The 20,223-nt window shown below is 35.7% G+C and overlaps 2 protein-coding genes across 2 annotated transcripts in view; both read left to right on the forward strand.

Annotated features, from left to right (window-relative positions):
* The first annotated feature begins 5,561 nt into the window (after positions 1–5,561).
* Positions 5,562–6,498, forward strand: LOC119788706 (C-C motif chemokine 18-like). Its single transcript, XM_038293302.1, has 3 exons — positions 5,562–5,722; positions 5,963–6,074; positions 6,234–6,498. Exons 1-3 carry the CDS (start codon positions 5,644–5,646, stop codon positions 6,361–6,363), a joined length of 321 nt encoding a protein of 106 aa, XP_038149230.1. The 5' UTR covers positions 5,562–5,643; the 3' UTR covers positions 6,364–6,498.
* A 6,982-nt stretch (positions 6,499–13,480) lies between these two features.
* stum (stum, mechanosensory transduction mediator homolog) overlaps positions 13,481–20,223 on the forward strand; it is a 29,788-nt gene continuing 23,045 nt past the window's right edge. The window contains exon 1 of the mRNA XM_038293233.1: positions 13,481–14,485. Within this exon, the coding sequence (XP_038149161.1) occupies positions 14,275–14,485 (211 nt within the window). The 5' untranslated portion in view covers positions 13,481–14,274. The remainder of the gene's footprint in view (positions 14,486–20,223) is intronic.

Genomic DNA, 20,223 nt, shown 5'->3' on the forward strand with positions numbered 1-20,223 from the left:
CACAAACAAAAGCTTGTGAATGAGAATGATTGGATTGCAGCAAGTATGGAAATTCAAAAGTGTCATAATTTCACAAGCTGATATATCTGTTTGGAAAAAAAACATTTCAATGTAACTCGAGATGCATGCATCAAACTGTCTTTATCCTAAATAGATTATATAATAATTTAGTTTTATTTGAATTACTGGTAATTGTGGTAACACATGTTTACCTTATGGTCATGTGCTGAAGATGGATTTATTTCATCACCCTTCGGGCAAGTGACTTAAAAATCCTTAACGTCAACCCCTGGATTTAAACTTACACCCAAACACCATAGAAATCCCACAAACTATGTGCACAACCCCCTCTATATGTTCCATTGTCTCTCCCTTAACCTATAAACGGTGTCTGGACCCCCAGGGAAGCATTTGTCCAAACACCCTGGAGAGTAGGGTTGGGAATTGAAAAGATTTTCACGATTCCGATTCCCTTTTCGATTCTATGAAACGATTCGATTCTTCATCGATTCTTTTTTCGATTCCAATTTGGGGGAAAAAGGAGAACAAACAGTTTGATTATTAGCATCAACTGTGTTTACTTAACTATTACACAATCTTACAAACTCAACAAGATCAAGATGTCTACAGGAAATGTGAAACTGGAGTAACATCTGTGTTTAAATGAAAAATGAATACAAGAACAAACTTAATAACCAACAATGTCTAATAACAAATGATGGGATAATAACCTATTTTAAATAACAAAAAATACTAATTATAAAACAGTAGTAGGGAAAATTAACAGTTCTTTTGCAGAAAGATGAGCATATGGAAGGATACGGGATCTTTCAGGGCTTAGGGTGTCTCCAGCCGTGGAGAACACCCTCTCAGATGGGATGGAGGAAGCCTGCACACAGAGGTAGTTTTCAGCCAGTCCAGATAGCAAGGGCAGTGTATCTTGCTTGTTCCACCACCACAGTGTGGCGCTATCCCTGCAGGGGATGGAGGGCAAGCTTTTATAGAGCTGGATTTCCTGATCTACCCTCTGGGCTAAGGAAAGACGGGGCTTTGATTCACAAAGTGACCGCAGCTCGTTGTCTTCCTCCTTGAATAGTTCTTCCAACTTGCGTAACTTGCGTAACTTACGTAAAAACGTGACGTAAGTCGTGCTCCCCAGAGCCGGCGCTCTAGGCTCTGGTGCTGCGGGAATCGAAAAAAGAATCGTTCAGCGAGCTGCCAAACGATGCCATGGAATCTGAAAATACGGAACCGGTTCTGAACAGGAACCGGTTTTCGATTCCCATCCCTACTGAAGAGAACACAGAATAGACAGATAAGTCACTTTCCTAGCACAACAACACTTCTTTTGCACTCACCCAAGACTTTACACTAACATTTGCTAAAGTTTCTAAACAGTAACCCTTGCTTGCTCTTAACATCAATTCTCTTTTCCACAGACAACCACCCCAATTGTTAATGGAGAGCAGCTGTGGAGAGTCAGGAGCAAAAGGCTACATGTTAACAATTAAAACACACAATAAATATTCAATAAATATTTTAAAAACTTTTAATAAAGTGCAAAGGCCCCTTTAAGGTGTTACAAGATATTTACATAAAAACTTTTCATTTAAATTGCTTTTTATTTCATTACATAGACCCATTGACTTTGAGAGTGCCCAGGGCCTAATAGTGTCTACTGCTATTTCATTTGTTATTGGGATGTGCTAATACCAAAAGTCCCTCTTCTCCCAAACATATTCAATAGGATGTGCTCAAGATGAATAATGTGTATAACTCAACCTGAGTGCTACACATCATCAATGTGGCCTGACAGGTTAATACTCTAAAACTACTGGAAGAAGGAGCAAAAACAAAGAAAAAATACCAAAAATTGTGTATATAAGTAGCCTAGCCTTGGCTTGATCTCATTGTCGTATGAAAAACTATCAAACCAGCAGCAAATATGAAATAAACACAGCATTGAAGATAATTTGGAATATGACAATAATGGAACTCTTTACATGACAGACACAAACTTGACCCACTTTGAGGAGGGAGGAGGAGAGCCCCAGACAATAGGCTAACAAAGTTAGCGAGTTGTTAGCTGTGATCATCCAGCTCCAAAATAAGTTAAAAAAACTAATCACCGCAAAGTATTATTGAGAGAAGGGACAGAGAAAGAAGGTAAAATGATCTAATCTAGCTGACTAGTGGTGGAGCAGTCTTTCAAATGACCCAACAACAGCAGGATATGCTTATAAACTCAGTTTAAAATAAAAGTATAACATCCACCAAAACATGCAAGAAAATTAATAATTTTTTGCAAATACCATCATTTAAACTTATTTCTAATAAAACCTGCACAGTTAAAAGAGGAAAAGAAAACTTTACTTGTTGCTCTTCTATTTAGTAGAACTATCAGTGGTGCGCTTATAAAATTTGGACTCAATTAAAGGTTGGCAAGAAGAGAACTAATCATGGGATTGTCAGGGTTCTGTCCTTTGTTTAGGTTTATTTTTAGTTTCTTTGTAATTTTGTGTCTTTGTAGATGTTTTCTGGCAGTGTTGTGTTTTTGTTTTACTCTCTGTTGTCCCCTTCTGTCAGTTTCCATTCCCCTTCGCTCCCTTCTACTTACTTCTATCCACATCTGCTCCGTATTAGCTCATTAGCCCATTCTCTGTTCTGTTCCCCATATATACACCACATCTGCAGTTCCTCATTGCTGGTTTCTTGTTGCTTAGTTGTTTATTTGCTCCCCATGTGTGCTTTCCCAGATGTTTTCTGGATTTGTTGGTTTTCAGTATTTTTTGTTTTTGGACTTTGCTTCTGTTGCCTTTGTGATTTTAATTAAATCATCAAAACTCCTCTTTGCCTCCTCATCTCTGCATTTGGGTCCTCTAAAAACCTCCACTCAATCCTGACAGGCATGTCTTCAAGTCAAAAAAAAACATTATATGCATGAGGGATAACAAACTCCCGGTTGGTTGTGTACAGGTCTGATGAGAACAAAAGAAAACTTTTAAACATGTAAAAAGCTGTTTGCCGTAAAAAACACTAACACTCAATATGACTTAAAACCTACGATCCTCATGTTTATACATGGAGGTTGACAGCAAATATTTTTTTCCCTAATTGGAAATTTTTAATAAGGATGTATAAATAAACAATTACTAATCAATATTCTGCTATTGATTACACAATTATGAATCACTTGTTTTGAGGTTTTAATAAGCCAACATGTGAAAAACCTCAAGAGATGTGTATTTGATTATCTTCTTATCTTCAAATTACTTCTTATTGTTAGCGATACAAAGTAAAAAACTCCCCATACAGAAACTTTAAACTCAGCAAACCTCACTAACCAAAGAAAAACCCTAAATGTGCATCAGTGGCACAGGAAGTTGTGCAATCAGTGATTTTTTTGAGAACAATGCCGGATATTTCTGCACGAAATAAATATACTTCTACTGAGTGATTTTATGCTAATCTAATAAAGGAAACAAGTTTTTAAAAGCTGCTTTCACTGTTTTTCATCATTAATAAATTCATTATACAAACAACTTTATATGAGGCATTGAAAATTTAAAATACAAGCTCCCTGAAAAGATAGTTTGAGTGTTTGGTTCTCAAGTTTGAAGAAGTATTTCTGCTTTGTCAATCATGAACTTTACTTTTTGTCTATAAATGCTAGTTTCTTCCATGGAGCACGCGGCAGCTGGAAACAGAAAACCAGTGGTTGAAAATGTTTTATGTTGGGTGGCCGACTACACATGAGGGTAAAGAGTACAGGAAGTCAGAAATGGTAATAGCCTACATATATGGAAAGTAAAGAGAGCACAAAGGTGATTGATACATCCTGGGACATCCCCTTTTGGCCTCAGATGAAACCAACATAACCAAAGGGATATCTTACAGTATGGTCATCTAATAACTGTGCTGTATTAAATGTAGAGAACGTATTAGAAGCCCAACTCAAACTTGAAGCTTGTTCGGTTAAACTAATGTTTTGAGTATGTGTAGGCTCCCCTTATTATTGCACTATTAGAAACTCTAGCAATCTGCAGTCTAAAAATAAAGCCCTTTGTTTTGATAATGTAGAACCTTGATATATAAGATATTTTTTTTAGATTTAAGAGTGCACAAACAAGGAGCTGAAGATCTGAATTTCAAATAAATTTGTGAAATATCTAATGTCAAATTAGCTTAAGGCCTTGCCATACACACACACATACACACACACACCCACACATACATATATATATATGTATATATATATATGTATATATATATATATATATATATATATATATATATATATATATATATATATATATATATATATATATATATATATATATATATATATATATATATATATATATATGTTTATGTATATGTATATATATGTATATACCATGAGTGTGACCAACTTAGCAATAAAAATGTGACTTGTTTTATAACAAAATTTCTACCACCGGCCTATCACTTCCTGTCACTTCTCTGCTTTAGAACCACTCAGCAAGGTAAAGAATCTCTTCTCATGAAAATTCCCCGAATTTTTTTTTTCTAATGTTAGTTTCTACTACACAGCTGGACTTATGCAGAGAAAAAAAATCTGTGATAAATAAATCTTTAATGTATTATAATGCAGTTGAACTGTAGACCAACAAAGAGCATTGTATTGCTGTGAAATAGAAGGAAAATTAGAGGATTTAAATGTCCTTTTTTTTTAAATAAAGTATTAAGGTACATGCATGCATTGTTACTCATAAACCAGTTGCAGTACAATTACTTGTGTTGTTTTCTCTCAAGCTCAATGCATGATCCAAAACAATTCAGGAACCAATTAGAAAATGTTGATGTCTTTCAGTCTGGAAAGGGATACAAAGATGTTTTAAAGATTGGGGATTATGTGTATGTTGAGATCCTGAATGCTTTTCTCTAACTGATCCAAGAGGAAAATGTTTGGACATCAATTTGATACCTTAAGCTGGAGCTCAGCTGTTATTCAGCAGGAAAATAGTTGTAACATGCTCAGAATCTTATCTCTGAATGGGATCTAAGTGCACAGTTTTCGGTTTTCATTTCATTGACATGGTTCTTCTCATTGAAAGTCATTTAAGTTTTTTTGAGTGGCCCAGTCAGTTGTTGTTTTTTAAAGACTTTATGGTCAAATAAAAATTCATGTTTCTTTCTTTGATATAAAAATGTATCATGGCTGAAAGCAAATAAAAAAGACTATGAGTAGTAACAGGTGGGAAAAGATGCAAGCCACCGTGCATCTGCACACTGCAAACACATGCAAATGCTTATAAGCATAAATGCATTCAAAAGCAAATGCATTAATGTTCGCATAGCAGAAACTAAGGTAGCGATGAGACACTCTCAGTTTCAAAGAACCTGTCTGAAACCACAGCATTGTATCACCCTCCCCTGCTTTACCCTCATGCATTTCCCCTTTTGAGAAGCGTTGACCACACGACCACAGTTTCTTTTTTTTGTGACTCTTTTTTTTTGCAGGTAGTGTTTTGTCATGGAACCTGTTCTCTTGCAAATACACATACATACAGGACTCAACACAATAAATAGGGACTCAGACAGAAGCAAACACACAGACGACTCAGCTGGACCTGCAAGCAAGCCTGAGAGACGACAGACATCATGCTGAACCTGAAGAGCCCCATCATTCTGACTACCTGCCTCCTGCTTCTATCTGCTTTCGCTCTGCAGACATATGCCAGTAAGATCATACATTTTTAGAATAACATTTTTCAGAGTTTTGGAAAAATTTACTAAAACAAGAATGAATTATCTGCATTATATCTGAGCAAATACAGCTAATGACCATATCTCAAAGAGTGTTAATGATGACTGCATAAGTTGTCTTGGTGGAATAGTCTGGCAATGAAAGAATGCAAAGAAATTATGTCAAGTCTGTGCTGCATTGACATTTTTATTTTTATTTTCACCATCTTTTTAGACACATTTAATCCAGAAGAATGCTGCTTCAAATTCCTTTCAAGCTCAATACCAGCAAGAAGGGTGAAGCTCATCAGACCCACGGATCCGCTGTGTCCCATGGAGGGTGTGATGTAAGTGTCCTAAGATTCTTATACATTTTAGGAAATCTGGATGTTCACATGACCAAACAAAAATTTGTTAATAAGGGTTCTCAGTAACGATGAAGTTGACCTCTGCTCACAGTTACTGAAATGTCACAGTGATATCTTGTTTCCTCCTCTCTGTTGCAGTATTAGAGTGAAGAAAGGGATCGAATACTGTGCTGACCCTTCCCAGGAGTGGGTGAAACAGCTCATCGAAGTCAAGGGGTTGAAAAGCACCAAAAGAGAGAACAGCACCACCGTCACAGCATCCCAGTAATCTCTACCCTAACTTCTCACTGCCCAATGAGCCAAGCTGAATTGGAAGTGGAAACATTTACCTTAAGCTCTGTCTACCGTACACTGAAAATTTCCTTTAATATATACTTTTCAATAAATGCAAAAATCCTCAAAATGATTTGTTTGTTTGCCTTTTTTTTCTGTTTTTTTTTATGTCAAAGCAACAGCTAAATCAAACTCTAAAATAGGAAACAAAGTTAAACAGTTTTTGTACACCTTCTTATTGTAAATAGGTGTTAAAAATGGAAGCTAAAATACTGAAACCTACACTAAAGGACCATGAAGGTATTCCAATTGATTTCAGTTGATTTACATGATTTCTGAAGGCCCTTTCCCAGAAAAGTAGGACTCCGGCTTATTAACCAGTTATATAAATCAATCCAATCATAGATACTGTTTTAAGTTAAATTACAAATTTTTCTTATTAAAATTTTTCTGATGAAATTTGCAATGGAATTGTTGGGGATGGGGTCAAGAAGCAGACAGACAAACAATTAAATTAAAGTCTGTTTTTTTTTTTTTTTTTTTTTTTTTTTTTTTTTTAAGATTGAATCACTGGTTAAATTGATCATTAAAAAAAAAAAAAAAAAATAGCCAGAACCACAAATTTTCTCGTAGTACCACTTACAGCAAAGTGTTGAAAAAGAACACATATTTTAGAATTACAGCTATTCTTGTTCTGGGTTAAAAATCTTTTACCTTTGAGTTCATTTAATGGAAGTATTTATACTCCAACAGTTAGAAAACAAATTTAAATGATTATTAACATGGCCAACTAATTCTATATTATAATTCTATATAGGGAAGGCTAAACACAATAATCTATGGATTACAGTAGAGCAGCATGAAAAAATTCTAAAGAAATAACACATTACTTACTTATTTATTTCACTTTTTATGCATAATAACAGGGTAATTGTTAGCTTTAACACAGTGGGGTGGATGATAATCTAGGAAAAAGAAACAAGAAGGATTCTTCTGTGCAGGAGCTACGTGAACAATCCTGCTCATTGAGAGCTATGACTGTTGTAAAAATAATTGCATCATAGAGATGCTTTATATATATATGTGTAATTTATTTGGGACAGATTTCTAAAAGGTTTTAGGATTATTACATAGATTGTTTTTTTTATTACAGAGCAAGCACAATATCAGAATAATCAGAATTAGCCTATGTGATTGAAATAGTACTGATTGGATTACCATAAAAATAACTATTTACGTTAAATATATCTTCTTATATTTATTTATTTTAGGAAGGGTAAATTGGCTTACCCCTATTTTGGCTGGAGGGCCTCCCATGAGCAATATTTGCGCACGTGCCTGCTTTGTATTCTCAGAAAAACTCAAACTGTGCCTGGCTGCTCTCATTTTTATCATACCAAACATCACAGTTCCTGTGGTTTCTGGTTGATGAAACTAAAGGAAGTTCTTATCTGAGCCACTGAGGTTTGATTGACCTACAAAACACTTTTTAAAGTGTTCTAAAAATAAATCTAAACCACATGAACAGGTTAATCTCTTTATAAAAACTCATATGAGGAATGTTTACTTTCCTTTTTTTTTTTTTTTTTTTTTTTTTATTTAGGAGTCAAAACTTTAAAACCAGACATGTACTTGCAGTTTCTTTGCAGCAGGGGTCACTCTTTTGTCTTCTATTTAAATATTTCAAATCAGTTGGTTGCATATTTTTATTGGTCAGATTGCTCAGCATCATAAAAAGATTTTTTTAATTTTATTTCAAAATTTAATTCAACAAAAACTCATGAGTTGATTTATTTAATCTTTTCAAGATGAATAAAACCAAAATAACAAAAAAAAAAAAAACTCATATGTTGGATATCACCTCAGCAGTCATCACGGTATTGTCCTTATCTTTAAATAAGTTTTAGAAAATATATTTTTTTAATGCTTTACTGATTCCTCGTTTTCAACTAGAGAGAAGCTACACTGGCTCCACATGTGACCCATTGGAGGAGATGCTCTGATTAGACTTGGAGGACCTGCTGCATGGATTTACATAGTAATAAGGTCAAAAGCAGGGGAGAATGATTTGCTGGAGTACCTCTTGTTTGCAAGTGGGATGCTTCCCTAAATGCAGACCAAAATAAACTAACTATAAGTGTTTGGCATTTTTGGAAAGATGGCAATGGGCGTTATATCTAGGTCACAGCTCACATGACCATTGTCATGCCGGATTAATTTTGTTCAGAAGGTTGTAAGGATTTCTCTGATGTGTTCTATTAAATTTGCATAAAACTGAGTAACTCAGAGACATTGTGAGCTACCTGTGGCAAAAGGAGATTAGGACAGACGCAGGCAGATGGAGTTTATTCTTTTTTCTTCTTCTAAGCCATGTGTTGGTCAGTAAATATCAGCATTTCAAAATGAGACTGGTGTCAAATAAGCTATGAATCATGAAATGTTTTCATAAAGAAAACTAGGGGATTAAAAAATTCCCAATGTTAAAATCATGCATTTAAGCTTGCTTTTAAAAGCATTTTAACTATTAGGGAATCTGACATTTTTTAGTAAAATACAAAATAGAATTTTATATGGGTTTTTATTTTGTTTACATTTAATGACACATAAATTACAGTGATAAAATGCTTTTTTAAACAAAAAATTAATTTTAAAGCAACTGATGGTCAATTTTATTAGTTATTCTAGTGTGAAGGAATAGATACAGATGGAGAAATGTTGCAAGGTTCTAATTGATCATATTCCACACAGGTATTCAAATGTATTTAACTTATTTTTGTATTCTGTCACTTCACTGCATTTATTTTTGCCTAATTGGCCGACACAATAGAACATAAATTGAAAGGGAACATATGGGGGAAGTGGTATCACAGGTCAAAGGAACAAGGAATACAGGTTAGGAAAAGTTGTCTGGAAGTTTAAAGTACAATTAGACTATTATATAAATTCTCAGGCTTTGGAGATCTATCTAGCAATGTTTAAACTATCACTCAAACCTGGACAGAATAAAGAGAGAGGCCTCAACATGACACTGTGGAGGATCTGCAGAGATCCATAGCTCTAATGCCCACAGAATGAGTTGTACAGTCTTCATAATTATCAAAAAAAAAAAAAAAAACACTTCTGCTCAAATTTTGGGGTCAAATTTAAGAAAACTGGTTAACTGCTGCAAAAACTTTAGATTTAGGGAGGATGTACATCTACGGTGCAACCATACACAGCTTTAAAACCTCTTAACTTCCACCTCGTTTTCCGTAATCCTCGCCTATTTTGCATACCCAAATGGAAAAGCAAATAACTTAGGAACTGTAAGCCCACATTACATGTGCAATACATTATTTGAAAGCTAACACCCTCTAGTTTCTGAATATATAAATAAAATTGGGTGAGTAAAACACAGCCCAAGCTGCATCAGTTCAAACATGACTCAAAGTTGTTTTTATTCTAGGAAATTATCTTTTTTGAACAGCAGTAATAAAGACTTTCTTGAGAAAAAAGCTGGTTTTATTTTATTACATTTGTTCTACATCATGTCAACCACAAATGCGGAAAAAATGTCAGACCTCTAGCTATAACAGTTCCAGAGCTGTGGAGTTTGGAACTTTTGGTGTCAGCTTGGAGCTGCGCACAATGGCTCCACCCACTGGTGTCTGTGTTTTACCAGTGGAATTTTATCCATTCTGAATTATTACCCGGTAGGCTTAAAGAGGTTAATGGCTTTAAAAAAGACTTTAATAAGCCTATCAGAAGACTGTTTAGATGTGAATTCAATCAGGAATAGGTGACATGAGTTAAAAGCTGATGGTCTTGCATTCAAGCCAAGTGTTTGCACTAGATTGTATTTTGAAATGGTGGCAGAAAAAAAAAAAAAACGTGTCTCACATCTCAGTTTTCAGATTTAAAAACTAATCAACTCCACAGTAATCTCTCCAATCATTAACAGGTTGCTGTAAAATAACATGTCCAAAAATTACAAGTAGCATAAACACACTTTCCAAAACAATATTAAGCTTCTCCTTTTCCCAAAAACTAAAGAACAATACTAAACTTTAATCAAGCAAATCTTGAGTTCTAATGTTGTTGTTGAGATTTGACTGAAGCAATTAATCAGAGAGCTTCAACTGAGAAAGCTGCACATATGAAATCTGTGCTTTTGCAGAAGATTTTTGCTGCTTTGTCTAAAAGTGGGGAATACTAACTCATTAGAAGCAGAAAGAATTAGAATCTGCCGTATTACACTTAACAAAGGAATTAAGGAGGTGTTATGAGCAACGATTAAAAAAAAATAACAACAGGTAAAATAATAAGATACAGAGTAAATTTTCCAGTGTTAAAGTAACACTTTAAGAGTGCATTTGGTCCCACTGGGAATTAGTTTTAAATTAGAACTCTACGTAGTGTATATTTTACTCCAGAGTAAAAGAGTCAGTGTACGTTGACACTGCATATTTAACAATGTGGAATTTACTGTGTACTTAAAAAAGAATAAAAAAAAGTGTGTGCATACATGTGTTGCAAAAATGTTAAAATAACTGGCATGTGAAGTCAGCTTTTCCTGACAGATCGAAGCTACATACATAGGTCTTGTGTTAAATAGGGTGGGCATTGGGTATCTGTATATATACTCTCAGCGGTAAAAGGAGGAAGTCAAAGGAGATGACAGAAGAAGATGTACTTAAACACAACACACACATCCATGACCTTGCATTTAACGGCCTGTTATGCTTGCAGGGCAATTACAATGAAAATCATTGTGGTCACATCTCATTTTCTAAACTGTTATTATCAGAAACTTAATATAACAATTATTGTATGACTTTTTCCAAGCCATTATCATTATAATGATTATAGGATGCCTTCAGCTCAGCAATCGAACAGAGGTTGAGCTCACATTGTTTAAAGCCCTGTGCTGATTTGCATAATGAAAAAAAAAAAAAAGAAACAAATCCTTCTGGTTGCATGCTGTTTAACAATTCAGCTTAATTAGGAGCGAGAATCGGAATGATATTATGGGAGGGATAATAGCGAGAGAGAGAGAGAGAACCAAAAACTCAAGATCGATATCTTCTGTATAATTACCTACAGCTTCCTGGTTGCTTGGGAACCAAACAGAGATGAGAGAGAAGGGGGAGGAGATGAAGATGATGAGACGGACAGAGACACTAACACAAAGCCTAAGACTAATTCCAGGGTAGAGATGATTTCACTCTCTTCCCTGGTCTGTTTAAGTAGAGCCTAAGATGACAGATGAGAAGTTGAAAAAGCAGGGAGAGAAATGAAAGTTCAATGCAGAGTTACAAGGAGGTAGAAGGAGACAGAAGAAGAGACTGATATATGTCTTACTTGTGGGGGAGATGTCTCATTAATATTTACAGAGATACTGGTTGCCTCTTTGTCTTTCATCAAGTCACGTTTTCGTCCCCCTCTATATATATATATATATATATATATATATATATATATATATATATATATATATATATATATATATATATATATACATATATATATATATATGTATATATACTTTTAAAAACCTTTAATTCCCTAGGCTTAGAGCCTACGGCTGCACTGCACTTCCCTTGTCTTGGCTGCCCTGCAATTTCTTGATCCTCCCTCTTTTCCATTTGTCTTCCACCTTGGCTTGATCAGTAAGCCCACTCATATTGACTGTACTGGCAATAGCCCAGGGCGGCATTTAAAAGGGGGCATCCAAACCTCAAATAAAAAATTAAAAAAAATTTTATCTATCAGTGGCACCAAGTTTTCACTTGCTCTATCATGTAGATATTTGCAGTCGATGAGGAAGTGCCGCCTTCTGCTGGCTGCTGCCCTGCATTTTATACAGTCTTGGAATTTGAATTATTTTCTCCATCATGACTGGTTAAAAGGTAGCAGAATAAGTAGCTCACCATTTCATGCAAAAGCTGCCATTTTTTTTCATGAACAGGTTGTAAGACAGACTCTAAAGATAAACAAAACCAACTTTGATTTACATGTTTCAAAATAAAAATTTTTATGGTTTTATAGAGCCAAGTTGGATCATTCGATCACAGCAGTAAAAGGTATGTTTAATGAAAAAAGTAGTACACAGATAAAAAAAAAAATACATGAGAAAGAAATCATATAGTAAGAGTTGGATCCCTTTTCTTCAAATAGAACAAACGTTTTGGTCAGTGAGAATGACATTTTTAGTTGTACCAAATACCAGTGAGTTTTGAGTAGTTGCTGAGGAACTGTATGGGAAAGTCAATTTAGACTAAATTAGGGACTTACCAGAGTGGAAATAAAGTTTCTGAATGACCAAACTAAAGTCCAGAACTGAATATTATCTGAAATATTAGCCATGCTCTGAATAGAACTACGGACAAGAGATGTTCCCACGGTCTAAGAGATATGGGTGACCTTTTCAGGCTGGGTTGGCAAATCAAAGATTGCCATGCCAAGATGTGGAATTCCTGATCCTTCCACAGCCTTCCCTGTGTTAAAACTTGAAGTTGGTTCCATACAAGAGGAGCCTGATCACTAAAAGATCTGCCTCCCATTCTACTTTTAGAAATGTCTCTTTGGCAAACAAAGTATAAGGTCTTTACCTCAACCTGGGATCCACTGATGCAAGACATACTACAAAACTATAACATCAAAGTGGTTGATAATCCTGCACCTTAGTCTGCTCTCTTTCCTTAAGAAATTGTTTTTTTTTGCCCAGAAATATAAATCAGAGAAAGTAGAGCAGATGCCGGTATTAGCTTACTCCTTTTGATTAATCATTGTTTATTTGAGGCTCAAATTTGTCTTTTATCAAAAATATTCATATAATTTTAAATAGTATAACAAATATGTTTTGCATTTAAGATTTTATAATATCATAAGCATTCATATTTTGTCAATCTGAAAGGATTTTCTGGTAATTGTGGACATCTGAATAAACAAAGAGCGTTTAAATATTTCAACATTAAGCTGCACAAAACCAAAAGCAATAGGTGCATTAAGTTCATCAACCAGCTCTACATAACAACATGCTTAATGTGACCTCATTGATATAAAGCACTGCTTATAGGTGTGCTGTTCCTTTAAAAGGAGGGAAGACAGGGGAGGAGCAGGGAAAGAGGAGAGAAAGAGAGAAGGGAGATGTAGTAAAAAAGGCAGGGTTGTTTTCATGTTCCCTCTCTGTAGAGAACTGTGTGTGTGGAAAAGAAAGAGGGATTTTTTAAAGAAATAAAGAGAGAACGAAAAGAGAGAAATTGCTTTCAGTTGCTACAAGTTAAACTGGATTTTTCTAAAAGCATTCCAGCAGTTTGAGGAGTTTCTCAGATCAGCATCTTGCAAGAAGATTTTGGACAAGGACTCTGCTCAGAGATTACACTGACCTTTGATGAAGACGTGGGATCACTCTTTTTGAGATCTAATTCAGTGGCTTTGACACTGAATGTTTCATTTTCATGCAAAATCCTTGATTCCTTTCACACTTTTCTCACCAAAATATTTTTTAAGTTACTTTTTAGATTAATTTCAGCATCTCCTCAAGAGGATATATGAATTTCAGAGACATTTGTTTTGCTCCCTACAATCTTTAAGGTAAAATTACATTGTCTGCACAATTTGGAGAAAGTGTGGGGAGAAAACAAAACAACAGATATTTATGATTTACTTTTTTATTTTGAAGAGATCATTTTGACTGACTATTTACACTTTGATTTATTTATCATTGAAAACACAGCTTTTGACGTTGGCTGTTAAATTTGTGGTTGATAAGATTTAAGTTAAGCTTCTTGTCAATCAATATTTTTTAGACCATAGCTGAATTTTCTAACAGATTTACCAAAGTGCTGTTATAAAGTAAGGGTAGGTTTTAATTTTTTTTGCATTCAGCTCAAAGAGGGAGAAAGAAGAAAAAAAATACACACAGATGGCTCAGAAAGACGGAGGAACAGAGCAGGGGTGCATTAAAACAGAGGACAGTTTAGGGGCCAAAACAATGGTTGGGGCCCCCTCAGCTGGTGGAGGAGTGGTGGTGGAAGTTCGGGAGAAGAAGGGACCTCTGCGGGCTGCAATACCCACAATGCCTTTCCCCGTGGCTGTCATTTGTCTTTTCCTAAACACCTTCATACCTGGGCTTGGTGAGTTCACTGTCCTACTTCTATTATTATTGCTCTAACAAGAATGGAAAAACAGAGCTAAAGTTCATAGTGATAAAAATCTGCTACTGAAATGACTAAATCATAAACAGCATGATTAGGTCTGCTCACTGTATGGTTTGACCAACAAACCAGTGTCTTTGTCAGTGTGCAGGAATGCAACTTACCATTACCTTTTGGAACACTGACAGAAAAACGAAGAAAACATTGCAGTGTTTTAACAATAAAGCCACATCTTGATTAACCAAAAAGTTAATATCGTGCAAAAAAATTAATTCATGAAACTTTACCATCTCCTCTATCTTTTCCCCATTACTGCTCTCTGGGTCGATCCAATCCTGCAAATCAATTAAGGACAATTGAGCCAAAGCACGAAGTGTGTCAGCTGTCTCCATGATAAGTGCTATCTAAACAGTGCGAGCAGTAAAGAGGGAGGTAGGAACATAAAGCTGGATGGTTCCTATTGATAGTTCATGTACTGTAGCGTAGGTACCCCTCTGCTGCTGACAGGATGTATGCACATGGCCCACCTCACAGAATAAAACTTTAAGGGTGAGTAGCTGCCTTTCGGGGAGTGGCAAACCAACAGCTAGGGCATAGAGCTTTGAATCCTAAAGTTGTTAGTTCAAAACCTGCTCCCCCCAGACTGCCACTCTGGGTCTCTGAGCCTTAACCCCCGATTGCTCCCCTGATGCCCTACAATAGCAGCCTACTGCTCCCCAAGGGGATGGGTTAAATGCAGAGGTAAATTTCTCCGATGTGAGATAAATAAAGTTAAATTATTATTTAAATGCTTTCTGTTTGACACATGCAAATGTATGCAGCTTCTTATGTTTTGGATTTTAAATTGGAGAGCTAAGCAATTAAATACTTGTGTTACTTGGGCTTTTTGTGATTCTTTTGTGGAAAATTATATTCCACGATTTGATTAGAATCCCCATATGTGTATTTCTGTTCCATCATCACGTCTATAAGTCTATGGGCTGTCTTGATTCTGCACAGCAGTCCAGAGTTTCTTTTTCAACACACAATAATGTTTTTACTGTTATCCAGTGAATCTTGAAGGAAGACGAGCTAGGAACAGGAACAAAGACCTACGATTTACAGTATTCGAACACTGGGGAACTGATGCTATACTGCCCATTGCACCCTGTGTGATTAAACTAATAAACATTCTGTTTTTGCTCAAAGAACCAAGGGTAGAAGCATACAATACATTGTGTTAAACATAAACTGTTTAGTCGCAGCCATAAAGTATCTAGTTTTGCCCATAAACCATCAATTTCAAGTTTCATCCAGAGCCCAAGTGGTTACATTGATTAATAGCTTAGTTAAAGCTAAAGATTAAGTGGTTACACTGATCAACCTTGAGGTTATGTCCACAAAGCTTTTTAATTTACCTACCTGTAGACCAAGTGGTTATGCCCACAGACCATGTGATCATTCCTATAAATCTTTTGATTACAGCCGTAAACCATGTGGTTACGTCCATAGACTTAGTTGTGACAACCCATATGCCAAGTGGTTTCCACCATATAAAGAGCAGGTTACACTCATAGGGAGTGTGGATTCCCCCATAGACCATGTGTTTACAGCCATAGGCTGTAGGGTTGCAGTATGGTCTTGTCAATAGATCATTAAGTAGAGCCTATGGTTATGCCCACAGGCTATGTGGCAATGTAATTACACCAATAGAATGGGGTTTTACCTGCAGATTGGGTAACATTATGGTCATATTTTTTAGTTTAAAGGGTACAATTATTTTCTTATTACTTTTTATTATTTCTTAGTCCTTATGACTTTCTTTCTTTATCCATCCATCCATCCATCCATCCATCCATCCATCCATCCATCCATCCATCCATCCATCCATCCATCCATCCATCCATCCATCCATCCATCCATCAGTTCATTTTCACCATATTTACAAGTCTTTCTCCCTCTAGGAGGACACATACTGTATTAGAAAGGAGACATAGGGATGTTGGTGGAAAACTATGAACTGTAATGCCAATAAAAATCAATAGTGATAACTGGCTTAATATACTGATAACTGGTTTATCATTAGACTCATCTAAATTGTTCAGATTAGTCTTCTTTTAGAGTACCTTAAATTTTAAAGATGCATAAACTAGGATGCTGGCCTTGTTGAAAAATTATCTTTTAATTTTATTAATTAATTTCAATCTAATTAATTAATTACCTCTTAAATTCCTAACCAGCTATTTTAAAACCTTGTCAAAATGTCCATCTCTGTGAAACACCTGTAAGAAAAGGCAAAGAAAAGCAGTGAGAGATATCCTTCACACCTATAGAAATCTGTCAGGAGTATGAAAACACTACCTGACCTTACCAAATGTTAATGGATGGAAATGTCACAATGTGGATGAAAAGAGAAATGTAGTTGGTGTCATTATTACGGCAGTAATATCCTTATTTGGGGGCCATGTGTTCTTATCAAGTCAACAAACCTTGACTGTTTGGTGAAATTAAAGGTATTGTGGAGGATTTTTTAAAGGACCCGCCCTCTCCACTTAAAAAAAAAAATGCGCGTGCAAGAGCATGCACGAGGCCATTCCTCCTTGAGCACTTCCTGTTTAAAATGTGCTGTTCTCATAGCTCATTAAAGCTTACTGTGTCCACATACAGCACGAACTATATAGTGGACTTTATAGCAAACTCAGTTAACTGACCGTTATATAATGCTTTGCAAGGATAGCTCTCCGCAGAAAGCATTCTGGGATATATCTGCCTCTGCTGAGGCCTTTCTTCTCTTCTCATACACGTCGTTGACACTTTTTCTCTTACGACCCTCCGCCATTTTCAAAGAACCGCTGTGAGAAAGGTGAGCTTCAATGACTGGCTGGAACCATAGCTCACCACAGATATACGCCTGAAAGTGCGCATGCGCAGAAAGGATTACTAACTGGGGGAGCACATGGAACGGCCTTATGTAAACATATCACCAGAATGATTGACACATAGGAGCTCCACTTATTTAGATGATCCACCCGGAAGTAAAAGATCGTCCTCTATACCTTTAACCTATTGAGTTTTTTATCCAGAATAGCATTAATGCATACTCCGTCTGTTATTTGGCAGTTGTTAGCCATTCGGATTATTAAACAAACTTTTAGGAATTGTTAACTTGAATTTTTACAATTTTTACGTATCCTTTTAGTATCCCTCTCTTAGAATAGCTTTTTTAGGCATCCTTTTATGTTTACGGAGATCTGCCTAATCTAGAAGGTTAAAAGGAATTTAAAATTTTATAAAGATCTTGGTTTTGTAAAGTATTTTCAATTTATTTGAGTGCACACTACTATCTAATCCTGTTAAGCAGTGCTTGCATAAAGGTTCCCTCCACTCTCCCTTTCTGTCTGCATCATATCTGTCTTTGACAATAGATGTTTCCAAACATCAGAACTTAAAGTGGCCATTTAACAATGACCATATGAATTTCTATGCCAGCAGTTCACTTTGGTTACATACTGGGTTTTCTGATTGAATATCATCACCTGTTGGTTTATATTATTTTTGTGTGTTTATGTGAAGCCAAGAGCGATACTTTATGACAATGTAGCACGTGCAAAACAGAATTGTAAAGTTGATGCTAGCTGAAGCAGGAGATAAAGCAGTGGTAGGATTTAGATTTCTCCACCAAGTTTATAGATTTATGAATACACTGCTTTACTGCTTCTAAAGTAGTGAAAGCAATGCATTTCTTAGACTCTTAGTTATGATTGAAAAGTTGTGGAATGCATAGGATTTTTGCCATTGTTCAAGTTTCCCATTCTGTAATACAAGCAGCCACCAGATGCCACATAATGTATATGTCTGCTGTTTGACCCCAGTGCAAAAATAATTTTCCATCCCAAAAAGGACTAAGTAAACACTAAAAGGATGATTGTGATTTTAAAGTCATGGCACAATATTAGATTTTTTGTAAGTTAGTTGAAAGTACTTGAAATGTTATCAGTTATGGGGCTTATGTTTTCTAGCTGTGCACTACATTTTACAAGCTTCATAGGAGAACTTTTTTCATCAGGATGTTTATGGATTTACATAAACACTTCCTCCGTAGAGCAGGGCTATGAGTGATCTGCACAATTTATATATATACACACATATATACATATATACATATATTCTGCCTATGCAAAATCAAAGGAGATCTTAGATTTAGCTTCCCATCATTTCTAAATTGGCCTCTTTGAAAATCATCTTTTTCATTGTCAATTGCAAAGCAAACATTTCTTAATTGAACAGAAAACATCTGAAATATTAAACATCCTGTGACAGACTGGCGACCTGTTAAAGCTGTATCCCATAGGCTTCCATACATAGGCACCGGTCCCACCACGACCCTGACAGAAAAAGCTGTAGAATATGGATGGATGGATGTTAAAAGAATCTGATTTATTAAATCAAAACAGCAAATATTTCACAGTGTATAAGGTTATCTTCATATTTTTATACTCGAAAAGCAAAACTCCGATAGACTCGACACCTGTCCAGGGTGTACCCAGCCTGTCCCCTGTAGTCAGCTGGAGATAGGCACCAGCACCCCCTGCAACCCCGCTTTGGGATTAGGCGTGTCAGGAAATGGATGGATGGATGGATGGAAGGATGGGTGGATGGAAAAGAAAAAAACACAGAACAACAGAATCTGAAGACAAGTTCCTAATTAAATAAAATGTGTATTTTTTAAATTGCATGAGTACTTATTTGAGGTCAGACTGGTGCAAAAATGGATGTGTCTAATTTACCTGGCATGTGGTGTAGGTTTAACAAAACTTGTTTAAGATGGGCTTTGATGACAGTAAAATATATAAAATAAAATTCAAGTCTTTGATGATTGTCTGTTGTTTGTACATGTAGAAACAGTTTGACTCCAAACAGTCATAATGCCCTAGGTATAAAGCAGCAATAATCCTTTGTACTCTCTGAAGTCCATCTGATTGCTTCACTTTGTGTAGTTTGCTGCAAACAGGGATCTGATTGACATCATTATCTAAGATAATGATGTGTTTTCCTCCCCGTTCCTGTTTCATTTAAACTGCCAGTCCTTCATCCTTCACTTTGCTGTGCATCTCTGTTTGTGTCACATTGTGCAGCAACATCTGGTCGCTAATGACACACAAATAAAAATATGCACCGTCTCAGCAGGTAGCATTATCCTCACTGATGTGTTGATCCATATTTTGTTTAAAACACCGAACTTGATGACATTAATATAAGGAAATCATAATAAATAGCCACACTGTAGCTCAAAGACTGTATTATTTCACCCATAAACAAGCAGAGATTCAATTTAAAAAGACCAGAATTTTCAAAACTGAGATTATTCTCTACAAAAATCTTAAAAGAAAAAGAAAAATGACAAAGGATCTTTTTAGTAGCAGAAATAACTAGACAGACATTCACTTACTTGATGTGATCAAGTTTGTTAACTTACTGGAGATTTATCATGGCTTAGCATGACATCTTTTTCTTGACTTCAAATTTGTCCGTTTCCACTGACTTATTTTTTTTGCTTAAGTGCAGAAAAAAGTACAATTTTTAAATCTCAAACTGCCCTTTATTTTTGACATAAATGCTGGCCGGCTATGTCCTGGATATCTTCAGAAAACATCAAGGCTACGCTTTACTTGCTGTGTCTGAGCTCGCTCGCACGGTGTGAGTATCTGTGCAGGTTTTTTGCCTGAATGCTTTGACAT

Source organism: Cyprinodon tularosa, unplaced genomic scaffold, assembly GCF_016077235.1.
Source record: "Cyprinodon tularosa strain WSP-4 unplaced genomic scaffold, ASM1607723v1 ctg323, whole genome shotgun sequence".
In the NCBI taxonomy this organism is placed as follows: Eukaryota; Metazoa; Chordata; class Actinopteri; order Cyprinodontiformes; family Cyprinodontidae; genus Cyprinodon; species Cyprinodon tularosa.